Source organism: Stegostoma tigrinum, chromosome 41 (genome assembly GCF_030684315.1).
Source record: "Stegostoma tigrinum isolate sSteTig4 chromosome 41, sSteTig4.hap1, whole genome shotgun sequence".
Taxonomy (NCBI): domain Eukaryota; kingdom Metazoa; phylum Chordata; class Chondrichthyes; order Orectolobiformes; family Stegostomatidae; genus Stegostoma; species Stegostoma tigrinum.
The window spans coordinates 10,830,419-10,845,121 of NC_081394.1; the positions used below are offsets into that span (position 1 = coordinate 10,830,419).

The following is a 14,703-nucleotide window of genomic DNA, read 5'->3' on the forward strand; positions in this document are numbered from 1 at the left end:
GTCAGTGAAAACAAAATAAAATGCCCTTTCTATGTCATTGCTACAGGCGATCTTGCAAATTGTTCGGTTAATATTTGCTCATGCAATAACTCAGTATCAAAGATAAGCTCCCCTTTGTGAAATGATGCCTAATTGAAGTTTAATTAGCATTCCCATACTGCCTTACCTGTAATCCTTTGTTCCTCCCTCTATTTATATGAGATCACCCTCCTACCAACTTTGCACTAACTGAATCTGGTCTTGACCAACAACAGACTCGCGCAATGATGGGTACCTTGCCAACACTGTTCCTGATCTTGGTATTCTTTCCTCATGGTCTCCAAAGCTGTGGTAAGCTGCAGCTGTCTCATGTTCTAATTAAACAGAGAACTGAAGGATGAGTTGGAATGGCTGGCATTCTTGTACGATCAAAAGAAAATGCCAAGGAATGGTTTAATAGAGGTATTCAAAATTATGGTGATAAAGGAAATGAGGGATAATGTTTCCAGTGATTGGAGCATCAATTCCTTAAAGACAGAGCATTAAGAGTTCTGCAAAGAAATGAGAGGAGGGCAAGATAAAGTCTGTTTGACATAGCCTGTTGTTGTCACTTGAAATTTTCCACTGGAAAGGATAGTAGAATCTGATTTGACAAGAAGCCTGAAAAGATGACTTAGGAGAGTGTGAAAAAGAGTTATTGTAGGTTACACCACATGGACAAAGATCGGAAATAGAAATAAGACGTAAGTTCCATCTCAGTGAGCAGAGTAATTTGTCTCGATTTGCAAATTTTCCACTGCTTGCTTTCAAATGTTTTCCAGGAGATGGCAATGAAGCTGCAGCCCAGCTGGTGAAACAGTTGGATTGGTCTCTGCAGCAAAGCCCAAACCCCAGCGTGGTACTTGCTCTGAGACTGGTGAACCACAAGGTCAATCAAAGCGTTGTAAAAAGCCTGAAGAAGAATGTTATCAGCAAAGGTAAGAGAGGGAAAATGGTACAAATAGGTCATGCCCTGTGGGATACAACAGGGGGAACACATAGTCAGTACGTCTTGAACACACTTTCATTCCTATACCATTGGTTACGTTTCACCACTAAGTGAGAGATCTACTGAGGGAATGTTGCACTGACATACAGTTGGTACTGAGGGAATGCTGAATTGTCAGAGGTGTGCCTGATAGAATTCTGTACTGAATGACAGTCAGTACTGTTGAAGTTCTGCTCTGTCAAAGGTGCAGTGATGAGAAAGTTTTGGACACTGCTAAGGGATCCTGCGCAGTCACTGTGTCAGAGCTGAGGGAAGTTTGCATGGTCACAGTGTCTGCTCTGAGGAAGTTCTGTATTGTTGGAGGGTCAGTACTGAGGGAGCGCCACACTGTTGGAGAGTCAGTATTGATGTAGCACTGCAGTGTTGGAGGATCGGTACTGACGGAGTTTTTCACTGTCAGAGGGTCAGTAGTGAAGGCAATGTCACACTGTCGGAGAGTGAGGGAGTGCTGCACTGTTGGTCGGTCAGTGCTGAGTGAGTGCTGCACTGTTAGTAGGTCAGTGCTGAGGGAGTGCTGCACTGTTGGAGGGTCAGTGCTGAGGGAGTGCTGCACTGTTGGTAGTTTAGTGGTGAGGGAGTGCTGCACTGTTAGTTGGTCAGTGCTGAGGGAGTGCTGCACTGTTAGTAGGTCAGTGCTGAGGGAGTGCCGCACTGTTAGTAGGTCAGTGCTGAGGGAGTGCTGCACTGCCGGTAGGTCAGTGCTGAGGGAGTGCTGCACTGTTAGTAGGTCAGTGCTGAGGGAGTGCTGCACTATTGGTGGGCCAGTACTAGGGGAGTGGCACACTGTTGGTAGGTCAGTGCTGATGGAGTGCCGCACTGTTGGTAGGCCAGTACTGAGGGAGCGCCACACTGTTGGAGAGTCAGTATTGATGTAGCACTGCAGTGTTGGAGGATCGGTACTGAGGGAGTTTTTCAATGTCAGAGGGTCAGTAGTGAAGGCATGTCAACACTGTCGGAGAGTGAGGTAGTGCTGCACTGTTGGAGGGTCAGTGCTGATTGAGTGCTGCACTGTTAGTAGGTCAGTGCTGAGGGAGTGCTGCACTATTGGTGGGCCAGTACTGGGGGAGTGCCACACTGGTAGGTCAGTGCTGATGGAGTGCTACACTGTTAGTAGGTCAGTGCTGAGGGAGTGCTGCACTGTTGGTAGGTCAGTGCTGAGGGAGTGCTGCACTGTTGGTAGGCCAGTACTGAGGGAGCGCCACACTGTTAGTAGGTCAGTGCTGAGGAAGTGCTGCACTGTTGGTAGGTCAGTGCTGAGGGAGTGCTGCACTGTTGGAGGGTCAGTGCTGAGGGAGTGCTGCACTGTTGGTAGTTCAGTGGTGAGGGAGTGCTGCACTGTCGGTAGGTCAGTGCTGAGGGAGTGCTGCACTGTTGGTAGTTCAGTGGTGAGGGAGTGCTGCACTGTCGGTAGGTCAGTGCTGAGGGAGTGCTGCACTGTTAGTCGGTCAGTGCTGAGGGAGTGCTGCACTGTTGGTGGGCCAGTACTGGGGGAGTGCCACACTGTTGGTAGGTCAGTGCTGATGGAGTGCCGCACTGTTGGTAGGTCAGTGCTAAGGGAGTACCGCACTGTTAATAGGTCAGTGCTGAGGGAGTGCTGCACTGTTGGTTTTTCAGTGCTGAGGGAGTGCTGCACTGTTGGTAGTTTAGTGCTGAGGGAGTGCTGCACTGTCGGTAGGCCAGTGCTGAGGGAGTGCTGCACTGTTAGTCGGCCAGTGCTGAGGGAGTGCTGCACTGTTGGTAAGTCAGTGCTGAGGGAGTGCTGCACTGTTGGTAGGTCAGTGCTGAGGGAGTGCTGCACTGTCGGTAGGTCAGTGCTGTGGGAGTGCTGCACTGTTGGTAGGTCAGTGCTGAGGGAGTGCTGCACTGTTAGTCGGCCAGTGCTGAGTGAGTGCTGCACTGTTGGTAGGTCAGTGCTGAGGGAGTGCTGACCTGTTGGTAGGTCAGTGCTGAGGGAGTGCTGCACTGTTGGTAGGCCAGTACTGAGGGAGCGCCACACTGTTGGTGAGTCAGTATTGATTTAGCACTGCAGTGTTGGAGGATCGGTACTGAGGAAGTTTTTCAATGTCAGAGGGTCAGTAGTGAAGGCACGTCACACTGTCGGAGAGTGAGGGAGTGCCGCACTGTTGGTTGGTCAGTGCTGAGTGAGTGCTGCACTGTTAGTAGGTTAGTGCTGAGGGAGTGCTGCACTGTCGGTAGGTTAGTGCTGAGGGAGTGCTGCACTGTTAGTCGGTCAGTGCTGAGGGAGTGCTGCACTGTTGGTGGGCCAGTACTCGGGGAGTGCCACACTGTTGGTAGGTCAGTGCTGATGGAGTGCCGCACTGTTGGTAGGTCAGTGCTGAGGGAGTGCTGCACTGTTAGTAGGTCAGTGCTGAGGGAGTGCTGCACTGTTAGTTGGTCAGTGCTGAGGGAGTGCCACACTGTTAGTAGGTCAGTGCTGAGGGAGTGCTGCACTGTTGGTTTGTCAGTGCTGAGGGAGTGCTGCACTGTTAGTTGGCCAGTGCTGAGGGAGTGCTGCACTGTTGGTAGGCCAGTGCTGATGGAGTGCCACACTGTTGGTAGGTCAGTGCTGAGGGAGTGCTGCACTGTTGGTAGGCCAGTACTGAGGGAGCGCCACACTTTTGGAGCGTCAGTATTGATGTAGCACTGCAGTGTTGGAGGATCGGTTCTGAGGGAGATTTTCAATGTCAGAGGGTCAGTAGTGAAGGCACGTCACACTGTCGGAGAGTGAGGGAGTGCCGCACTGTTGGTCGGTCAGTGCTGAGTGAGTGCTGCACTGTTAGTAGGTCAGTGCTGAGGGAGTGCTGCACTGTCAGTAGGTCAGTGCTGAGGGAGTGCTGCACTGTTACTCGGTCAGTGCTGAGGGAGTGCTGCACTGTTTGTGGGCCAGTACTTGGGGAGTGCCACGCTGTTGGTAGATCAGTGCTGATGGAGTGCCGCACTGTTGGTAGGTCAGTGCTGTGTGAGTGCTGCACTGTTAGTAGGTCAGTGCTGAGGGAGTGCTGCACTGACGGTAGGTCAGTGCTGAGGGAGTGCTGCACTGTTAGTTGGCCAGTGCTGAGGGAGTGCTCCACTGTTAGTTGGCCAGTGCTGAGGGAGTGCTGCACTGTTGGTAGGCCAGTGCTGTGTGAGTGCTGCACTGTTAGTAGGTCAGTGCTGAGGGAGTGCTGCACTGTTAGTAGGTCAGTGCTGAGGGAGTGCTGCACTGACGGTAGGTCAGTGCTGAGGGAGTGCTGCACTGACGGTAGGTCAGTGCTGAGGGAGTGCTGCACTGTTAGTTGGCCAGTGCTGAGGGAGTGCTCCACTGTTAGTTGGCCAGTGCTGAGGGAGTGCTGCACTGTTGGTAGGCCAGTGCTGATGGAGTGCCACACTGTTGGTAGGCCAGTGCTGAGGGAGTGCTGCACTGTTAGTTGGCCAGTGCTGAGGGAGTGCTGCACTGTTGGTAGTTTAGTGCTGAGTGAGTGCTGCACTGTTAGTAGGTCAGTGCTGAGGGAGTGCTGCACTGTTGGTAGGTCAGTGCTGAGGGAGTGCTGCACTGTTAGTTGGTCAGTGCTGAGGGAGTGCTGCACTGTTTGTCGGTCAGTGCTGAGGGAGTGCTGCACTGTTAGTCGGCCAGTGCCGAGGGAGTGCTGCCCTGTTGGTAGGTCAGTGCTGAGGGAGTGCTGCACTGTTAGTCGGTCAGTGCTGAGTGAGTGCTGCACTGTTGTTGGGCCAGTACTGGGGGAGTGCCACACTGTTGGTAGGTCAGTGCTGATGGAGTGCTGCCCTGTTGGTAGGTCAGTGCTGAGGGAGTGCTACACTGTTAGTCGGCCAGTGCTGAGTGAGTGCTGCACTGTTGGTGGGCCAGTACTGGGGGAGTGCCACACTGTTGTTAGGTCAGTGCTGATGGAGTGCCGCACTGTTGGGAGGTCAGTGCTGACGGAGTGCTGCACTGTTAGTTGGTCAGTGCTGAGGGAGCGCTGCACTGTTAGTAGGTCAGTGATGAGGGAGTGCCGCACTGTTAGTGGGTCAGTGCTGGGGGAGTGCTGCACTGTTAGTAGGTCAGTGCTGAGGGAGTGCTGCACTGTTAGTAGGTCAGTGCTGAGGGAGTGCCACACTGTTAGTAGGTCAGTGCTGAGGGAGTGCTGCACTGTTGGCTTGTCAGTGCTGAGGGAGTGCTGCACTGTTGGCTTGTCAGTGCTGAGGGAGTGCTGCACTGTTGGTAGGTCAGTGCTGAGGGAGTGCTGCACTGTTAGTCGGCCAGTGCTGAGGCAATGCTGCACTGTTAGTCGGCCAGTGCTGAGGGAGTGCTGACCTGTTGGTAGGTCAGTGCTGAGGGAGTGCTGCACTGTTGGTAGGCCAGTACTGAGGGAGCGCCACACTGTTGGTGAGTCAGTATTGATGTAGGAGGATCGGTACTGAGGGAGTTTTTCCATGTCAGAGGGTCAGTAGTGAAGGCACGTCACACTGTCGGAGAGTGAGGGAGTGCCGCACTGTTGGTTGGTCAGTGCTGAGTGAGTGCTGCACTGTTAGTATGTCAGTGCTGAGGGAGTGCTGCACTGTCGGTAGGTTAGTGCTGAGGGAGTGCTGCACTGTTAGTCGGTCAGTGCTGAGGGAGTGCGGCACTGTTGGTGGGCCAGTACTCGGGGAGTGCCACACTGTTGGTAGGTCAGTGCTGATGGAGTGCCGCACTGTTGGTAGGTCAGTGCTGAGGGAGTGCTGCACTGTTAGTTGGTCAGTGCTGAGGGAGTGCTGCACTGTTAGTAGGTCAGTGCTGAGGGAGTGCCACACTGTTAGTAGGTCAGTGCTGAGGGAGTGCTGCACTGTTAGTAGGTCAGTGCTGAGGGAGTGCTGCACTGTTGGTTTGTCAGTGCTGAGGGAGTGCTGCACTGTTGGTAGTTTAGTGCTGAGTGAGTGCTGCACTGTTAGTAGGTCAGTGCTGAGGCAGTGCTGCACTGTCAGAGGGTCAGTGCTGAGGGAGTGCTGTGCTGTCAGATTGTCAGTGCTGAGGGACTGCTGCACTGTTGGTAGGCCAGTGCTGATGGAGTGCCACACTGTCGGTAGGTCAGTGCTGAGGGAGTGCTGCACTGTTAGTTGGCCAGTGCTGAGGGAGTGCTGCACTGTTGGTAGGCCAGTGCTGATGGAGTGCCACACTGTTGGTAGGTCAGTGCTGAGGGAGTGCTGCACTGTTGGTAGGCCAGTACTGAGGGAGCGCCACACTTTTGGAGCGTCACTATTGATGTAGCACTGCAGTGTTGGAGGATCGGTTCTGAGGGAGATTTTCAATGTCAGAGGGTCAGTAGTGAAGGCATGTCAACACTGTCGGAGAGTGAGGGAGTGCCGCACTGTTGGTCGGTCAGTGCTGAGTGAGTGCTGCACTGTTAGTACGTCAGTGCTGAGGGAGTGCTGCACTGTCGGTAGGTCAGTGCTGAGGGAGTGCTGCACTGTTAGTCGGTCAGTGCTGAGGGAGTGCTGCACTGTTTGTGGGCCAGTACTCGGGGAGTGCCACGCTGTTGGTAGGTCAGTGCTGTGGGAGTGCTGCACTGTTAGTTGGTCAGTGCTGAGGGAGTGCTGCACTGTTAGTTGGTCAGTGCTGAGGGAGTGCTGCACTGTTTGTAGGTCAGTGCTGAGGGAGTGCTGCACTGTTAGTCGGCCAGTGCTGAGGGAGTGCTGCACTGTTGGTAGGTCAGTGCTGAGGGAGTGCTGCCCTGTTGGTAGGTCAGTGCTGAGGGAGTGCTGCACTGTTAGTCGGTCAGTGCTGAGTGAGTGCTGCACTGTGGTAGGTCAGTGCTGAGTGAGTGCTGCACTGTTGGTGGGCCAGTACTGGGGGAGTGCCACACTGTTGGTAGGTCAGTGCTGATGGAGTGCCGCACTGTTGGGAGGTCAGTGCTGACGGAGTGCTGCACTGTTAGTCGGTCAGTGCTGAGGGAGTGCTGCACTGTTAGTAGGTCAGTGATGAGGGTGTGCCGCACTGTTAGTGGGTCAGTGCTGAGGGAGTGCTGCACTGTTAGTGGGTCAGTGCTGAGGGAGTGCTGCACTGTTAGTAGGTCAGTGCTGAGGGTGTGCTGCATTGTTAGTAGGTCATTGCTGAGGGAGTGCTGCACTGTTGGTTTGTCAGTGCTGAGGGAGTGCTGCACTGTTGGTAGTTTAGTGCTGAGGGAGTGCTGCACTGTTAGTAGCTCAGTGCTGAGGTTGTGCTGCACTGTTAGTAGGTCAGTGCTGAGGGAGTGCTGCACTGTTGGTTTATCAGTGCTGAGGGAGTGCTGCACTGTTGGTAGGCCAGTGCTGATGGAGTGCCACACTGTTGGTAGGTCAGTGCTGAGGCAGTGCTGCACTGTTGGTAGGCCAGTACTGAGGGAGCACCACACTGTTGGAGAGTCAGTATTGATGTAGCACTGCAGTGTTGGAGGATTGGTACTGAGGGAGTTTTTCAATGTCAGAGGGTCAGTAGTGAAGTCATGTCACACTGTCGGAGAGTGAGGGAGTGCTGCACTTTTGGAGGGTCAGTGCTGATTGAGTGCTGCACTGTTAGTAGGCCAGTGCTGAGGGAGTGCTGCACTGTTGGTAGGCCAGTACTGAGGGAGCGCCACACTGTTAGCTGGTCAGTGTTGAGGGAGTTCTGCACTGTTCGTAGGTCAGTGCTGAGGGAGTGCTGCACTGTTAGTCGGTCAGTGCTGAGGGAGTGCTGCACTGTTGGTGGGCCAGTACTGGGGGAGTGCCGCACTGTTAGTAGGTCAGTGCTGACCAAGTGCTGCGGTGTTGGTAGGTCAGTGCTGAGGGAGTGCCACACTGTCAGAGGGTCAGTGCTGAGGGAGTGCTGTGCTGTCAGATTGTCAGTGCTGAGGGAGTGCTGCACTGTTGGTAGGCCAGTGCTGATGGAGTGCCACACTGTCGGTAGGTCAGTGCTGAGGGAGTGCTGCACTGTTAGTTGGCCAGTGCTGAGGGAGTGCTGCACTGTTGGTAGGCCAGTGCTGATGGAGTGCCACACTGTTGGTAGGTCAGTGCTGAGGGAGTGCTGCACTGTTGGTAGGCCAGTACTGAGGGAGCGCCACACTTTTGGAGCGTCACTATTGATGTAGCACTGCAGTGTTGGAGGATCAGTTCTGAGGGAGATTTTCATTGTCAGAGGGTCAGTAGTGAAGGCATGTCAACACTGTCGGAGAGTGAGGGAGTGCCGCACTGTTGGTCGGTCAGTGCTGAGTGAGTGCTGCACTGTTAGTACGTCAGTGCTGAGGGAGTGCTGCACTGTCGGTAGGTCAGTGCTGAGGGAGTGCTGCACTGTTAGTCGGTCAGTGCTGAGGGAGTGCTGCACTGTTTGTGGGCCAGTACTCGGGGAGTGCCACGCTGTTGGTAGGTCAGTGCTGTGGGAGTGCTGCACTGTTAGTTGGTCAGTGCTGAGGGAGTGCTGCACTGTTAGTTGGTCAGTGCTGAGGGAGTGCTGCACTGTTTGTAGGTCAGTGCTGAGGGAGTGCTGCACTGTTAGTCGGCCAGTGCTGAGGGAGTGCTGCACTGTTGGTAGGTCAGTGCTGAGGGAGTGCTGCCCTGTTGGTAGGTCAGTGCTGAGGGAGTGCTGCACTGTTAGTCGGTCAGTGCTGAGTGAGTGCTGCACTGTGGTAGGTCAGTGCTGAGTGAGTGCTGCACTGTTGGTGGGCCAGTACTGGGGGAGTGCCACACTGTTGGTAGGTCAGTGCTGATGGAGTGCCGCACTGTTGGGAGGTCAGTGCTGACGGAGTGCTGCACTGTTAGTCGGTCAGTGCTGAGGGAGTGCTGCACTGTTAGTAGGTCAGTGATGAGGGTGTGCCGCACTGTTAGTGGGTCAGTGCTGAGGGAGTGCTGCACTGTTAGTGGGTCAGTGCTGAGGGTGTGCTGCATTGTTAGTAGGTCATTGCTGAGGGAGTGCTGCACTGTTGGTTTGTCAGTGCTGAGGGAGTGCTGCACTGTTGGTAGTTTAGTGCTGAGGGAGTGCTGCACTGTTAGTAGCTCAGTGCTGAGGTTGTGCTGCACTGTTAGTAGGTCAGTGCTGAGGGAGTGCTGCACTGTTGGTTTATCAGTGCTGAGGGAGTGCTGCACTGTTGGTAGGCCAGTGCTGATGGAGTGCCACACTGTTGGTAGGTCAGTGCTGAGGCAGTGCTGCACTGTTGGTAGGCCAGTACTGAGGGAGCACCACACTGTTGGAGAGTCAGTATTGATGTAGCACTGCAGTGTTGGAGGATTGGTACTGAGGGAGTTTTTCAATGTCAGAGGGTCAGTAGTGAAGTCATGTCACACTGTCGGAGAGTGAGGGAGTGCTGCACTTTTGGAGGGTCAGTGCTGATTGAGTGCTGCACTGTTAGTAGGCCAGTGCTGAGGGAGTGCTGCACTGTTGGTAGGCCAGTACTGAGGGAGCGCCACACTGTTAGCTGGTCAGTGTTGAGGGAGTTCTGCACTGTTCGTAGGTCAGTGCTGAGGGAGTGCTGCACTGTTAGTCGGTCAGTGCTGAGGGAGTGCTGCACTGTTGGTGGGCCAGTACTGGGGGAGTGCCGCACTGTTAGTAGGTCAGTGCTGACCAAGTGCTGCGGTGTTGGTAGGTCAGTGCTGAGGGAGTGCCACACTGTCAGAGGGTCAGTGCTGAGGGAGTGCTGTGCTGTCAGATTGTCAGTGCTGAGGGAGTGCTGCACTGTTGGTAGGCCAGTGCTGATGGAGTGCCACACTGTTGGTAGGTCAGTGCTGATGGAGTGCTGCACTGTTGGTAGGCCAGTACTGAGGGAGCACCACACTGTTAACTGGTCAGTGCTGAGGGAGTGCTGCACTGTTAGTAGGTCAGTGCTGAGGGAGTGCTGCACTGTCGGTAGGTCAGTGCTGAGGGAGTGCTGCACTGTCGGTAGGTCAGTGCTGAGGGAGTGCTGCACTGTTAGTCGGTCAGTGCTGAGGGAGTGCTGCACTGTTGGTGGGCCAGTACTGGGGGAGTGCCACACTGTTAGTAGGTCAGTGCTGACCAAGTGCTGCGCTGTTGGTCGGTCAGTGCTGAGGGAGTGCTATACTGTCAGAGGGCCAGTGCTGAGGGAGTGCTGTGCTGTCAGAGGGTCAGTGCTGAGGGAGTGCCGCACTGATGGAGTGCCACACTGTTGGAGTGTTAATATTGAAGGAATGCCATACTGTTAGAGGGTTAATACTGAAGGAGCGCCACACTGCCTGAGGGTCAGTGCTGAGCGAGTGCCGAACTGATGGAGCGCCACACTGTCGGAGTGTTAATACTTGAGGAGTGCCACACTGTTGGAGGGTTAATACTGAAGGAACTCCACACTGTCTGAGGGTCAGTGCTGAGGGAGTGCTGTGATTCATACTAAGCAACGGCCATACTTTAAGATGATCAAATCTGAGACAGCATTATAGAAGTGGCTTGCTGGTACTGTGTAAAGGCTGTATATTTAGAGGCCAGACCTGCAGATGTGCTAGAACATCAAGATTCAGATGTATCTTCCACTGAGGAGGCACACCTGACTGTATGAAATCGGACGATCACTTCGCATGCACAGACGTTGCTGAAGCATTGGTGCCTTACCTCTTATGTTCCTTTCTCAACAGGGGTGAATATGTCCAGTGGGGAGCTGGGCCAGTATGTGTTGGCTTTGATCTCCTGTTGTGAAGACACAACAAACCTGATGAGCAACAAGCGATCAACCAAAGGCATCAACCTGGGGACGTTGCTTTCCAGCAAGCTTGGCCGAGAGATTAAAAGCATTGGTAAGGTGGATTGTTGATAGGTGAGGGGAAAGGTGTAAGAACAGTGAAGCTATGTGTCTCTTTGGTTTGCTTTAATTAATCAAATCTTTCTGGCTAGGTCAGTATTTAGAGTCATAGAACCATGCAGTCAAACAGCATAGAAACAGACCCTTTGGTCGAACCACTCCATGCTGATCATAATCCCAAACTTAACTATTCCTTCTTGCCTGTGCATGGCTCATATTCCTCCAAGCATTTCTAATTCATGTGCTCATACACATGTCTCTTAAACATTGTCATGGCAACCACATCCACAACTTCTTCTGGAGGATCATTCCACACGTGATCCAACCTTCATGTAAAGAGAAATGTCCCTCATGTCTGTCTTACATCTTTCTCCTCTCATCTTAAAAATATGCCCCTTAGTCTTGGAATCCCCCACTCTAGGAAAAGCACACCTTCCATTTACCTTATCAAAATCACTTGTTAATTTACAAATGCCTATAAGGTCAACTCTCAAACTCTTATGCTCCAGGCTATCCAGTCTCTCCTTGTAACTCAAGCCTTTCATTCCGGGCAACACCCTGGTAAATATCTTCTGAACCGTCTGCAGCTTAATAATTACCTTCCTGAAACAGGGAGACCAGAACTGGACACGATGCTCCAGAACCGGCCTCACCAACATCTTGTACAACCTCAACATGACATTCCAACTCCTACACTCAAAAGTCTAATCAATGAAGGCAAGCATGCTATATGCTTTTAAAACCACCCTATCTATTTCAAAGGATTATGTATCTGAACTCCTAGACCTCTGTTCTACAACACTGCCCAAGGCCTGGCTTTAATTGCATTTGTCCTGCCTTTATTTGTTTTACCAAATTGCATATCTCACATTTATCCAGCTTAAACACCATTTGCCCTTTGACCCAATTGAATGAGATCTCTTTGTAATCTTAGATAACCTTCTTCACTGTCCACTATATCACCAATCTTGATGTCAGCCATAAATTTACGAGCCATGCTTTCTATATTCTCATCTAAATCATTTATATAAATGACAGACAAAAGTGGACCCAGCACTGATCCCTGTAGAACATGCTAGTCACAAACTTCCAGATGGAATAATAGCCCTCCACCATCACTCTCTGTCTCCAGTGTTAAGCTAATTTTGTATTCAGTTGGCAAGCTAACACTGAATCCCATGTGATCTAGCTTTAATGATTAGTCCATCATGTGGAACCTTGTCAAAGGCTTTACTAAAGCCCAAGTAAACAATGTTTACTGCTCTGCCATCATTAAACTTCTTGTTTACTTCCCATAAACGCCCAATCACATTTGTGAGATATAATTTCCCTCACAAAAACAATGCTGACTATCCCTAATTGTTTCTTGCCCCTCCAAATTCATCCAAATCCTATATTTTAGAATCTGCTCCAACAAAGTACCCACCACAGAAGTCAGACTCATAGGTCTACAGTTCCCAGACTCCTCCTCACTTCCGTTCTTAAACAGAGGCACAACATTAGCCACTCCCCAGTCATTCGGGATGTCGCCTGTATTTATAAATGATACGAATATTTCTGCAAAGGGCCTTGCAATTTCCTCCTTACCTTCCCACAAAGCCTTGGAATGCTCTTGAGCAGATCCTGGAGATTTATCTGCCTTTATATTTTCTGTTTATTGTCCATCTTTAATTTTCTAGAATGCACTTAAGAGCCAACAACATTGCTGTGGGTTTGGGGTCACTTGTAGGTCCAGACAAGGTAATGGCAGTGGTTTCCTTTTGCAAAAGGACATTAGTAGGTGGGGTTTTCCCCAACAATTGACAGTGGTTTATGGTCACCATTAGACTTTTAATTCTAGAGATTTTGAAATTGAAATCATACTTGTAGTCTAAGGTGTGACTCCAATTACATGCGATTGGCCCATGTCTCTTAATAACTCGGGCTAATCTATCAATCACAGCCTGTAAAATTGATGGTTTCTCAATTACTATTTATAGAAAGGAGATTTAAACTACTATCACAACTTTATGTATCAAAATGGTTCTTAATGACACTCCTGAAACAATGAGGTCTAAATTTTAGATTTTCATTTTAGCCCTGTGCACCTCAATCTAATGAATTGCTTTGGGTTCATTTGCCTGATCCCTCAAAATCTTGAAAGCTTCAAACAAAATCACCTTCAACATCTAAAGTATGAGACATACATGTAGACCCGATAAAACCACTCCTCTGAGTAGCAACAATAAGAATTGTCGATGCTGGAGTCAGAAATAACACAGTAGGGAGCTTATTGACAGAAGTAATTTCCACCATTTCTGCTTTAAATCTGTGAGCTCCTAAAATCTTCAACTTACTTTATTATTGTTCCTCCATTCAACGCAGGATCAAAAATGGAGATATTTGCTGATGATTGTACAATGTTCATCTCCATTCAAGGCTCCTCAGATACTGAAACAGTCCATGTCCATATACAGCATTATCTGAAAATTATCCAGACTTGAGCTGGAAAGGGACATGGATAACCTTCACACCACACATGTGTCAGCAAATAACCAGCTCCAGCAGTAAGAATATAAAATCATTTCTTGATGTTGCATGGCACTCCATACTGAATCCCCCACAATCAGCATCCTGGGGATTACTATTGTACAAAAACTAATGCCCTATACGTATTGCGGTAACAAGAGTGAGTAGGAGGCTCTGAATTCTACCTCAAAGAACTCACTTCCTTTCTCTGCGGTGCCTATCCACCATCTAGGTGGAACAAGGCAGGAGTTTGATGAAATATGCACCATTGTCCAGCATGGGACCATCTCCAAGAAAGACTCAAAATTCTTGATGTCATCCAGGGTGAAGCATCCTGCTTGTTTGATACCTCTCCCATTATGCTCAACATTCTATCCTTCCACCAAGGGAAACAATACGTACCATCTATAAGATGTATTGCCGTAAATCACCAAAGCTCTTTGACAGTACAGTGCAAACCTGCAACCCCTAATTTAGGTTATCTCACTATGATCTAGAGATATGTGGGCAGCAAATAGATGGAAACATCAGGACAGTTAGGTTTTCTTTCAAGCTGCTCGCCACCTCTGACTTAACTATTTTGTAGTTCCGTTACTTTGTCTGGGTCAAAATCCTGGAATGACTGCACCATGAGTGTTTCAACACTCGGAGGACCATCATCATATCCAAAAAAAAAGGAATGGAGAATTAATACTTGCGCAGAAAGCAACAAAATATTGCATATTCAAGCTTCAAAGCATCAATTTTTGTTCCAAATTCGAACCCATTTCTAGTCTGGAGGAGAAGAAAATGTTATGAAATTGTTGTTACAGTGGTTATCTTCTTTGTCAAGAAATAAACAAATGCTAACAGTCAATGACAATTGACATTGATTAAAAAGGCTACCAGGATCAAAGAAGTCATTGTATCCCATTGACCTGATGTTAACGACTGATCTTGTATCAATTGTACCCTATTATCATTGTTGAATAGACCCTCTCAAAATATTTTAAGAAGGCAGCCCAGGCCCTAATGTTTTCTTATTTTACAGGTAGAAGTGAAGTCCCCTGTTCCAGATGTAATGCGACTGGTTAAACTACTCAATGCTAATCAAAGCACAATTTATTTAAACACTATACGTAAAATACAAACAAAAGAAAGAGTAATTTAGATTAAGTTAACTGTTGGAAAATATTTATCCCGTTTGACCTGATGTTAAAGACTTAGCATGGTTCAGACACTTGGACAAGCCTAATCCTTGGATTTTGCATTTAGCTTGCAAAGATGTCAATGCCTGGCACAAATCATGAATGAGCTTTAATGAATTGGGTCCAGGGATGAAGAATTTTACTTCAAGTGGAGAACTTGACTAATGGACAAGGGAGTTCCACTGTGAAAAATAAATATTACCTTCTTTCTCTGAAATACCATACTTCTGATCCTTAAACAGTGGCCTAAGTTCTCATACCTCCCACAAGGGGAATT

At 49.9% G+C, this 14,703-nt stretch overlaps 1 protein-coding gene across 2 annotated transcripts in view; it reads left to right on the plus strand.

The window, feature by feature from the left end:
* Window positions 1-220: 220 nt before the first annotated feature.
* The window catches only part of LOC125448539 (transcobalamin-1-like), a 30,019-nt gene continuing 15,536 nt past the window's right edge, over window positions 221-14,703 (plus strand). Inside the window, exons 1-3 of one of the 2 annotated variants that reach the window (XM_048523904.2) lie at window positions 221-330; window positions 801-956; window positions 10,568-10,726. In XM_048523904.2, the coding sequence (XP_048379861.2) occupies window positions 264-330; window positions 801-956; window positions 10,568-10,726 (382 nt within the window). In that variant the 5' untranslated portion in view covers window positions 221-263. The remainder of the gene's footprint in view (window positions 331-800; window positions 957-10,567; window positions 10,727-14,703) is intronic. The other variant, XM_059641299.1, reaches the window with a different exon arrangement.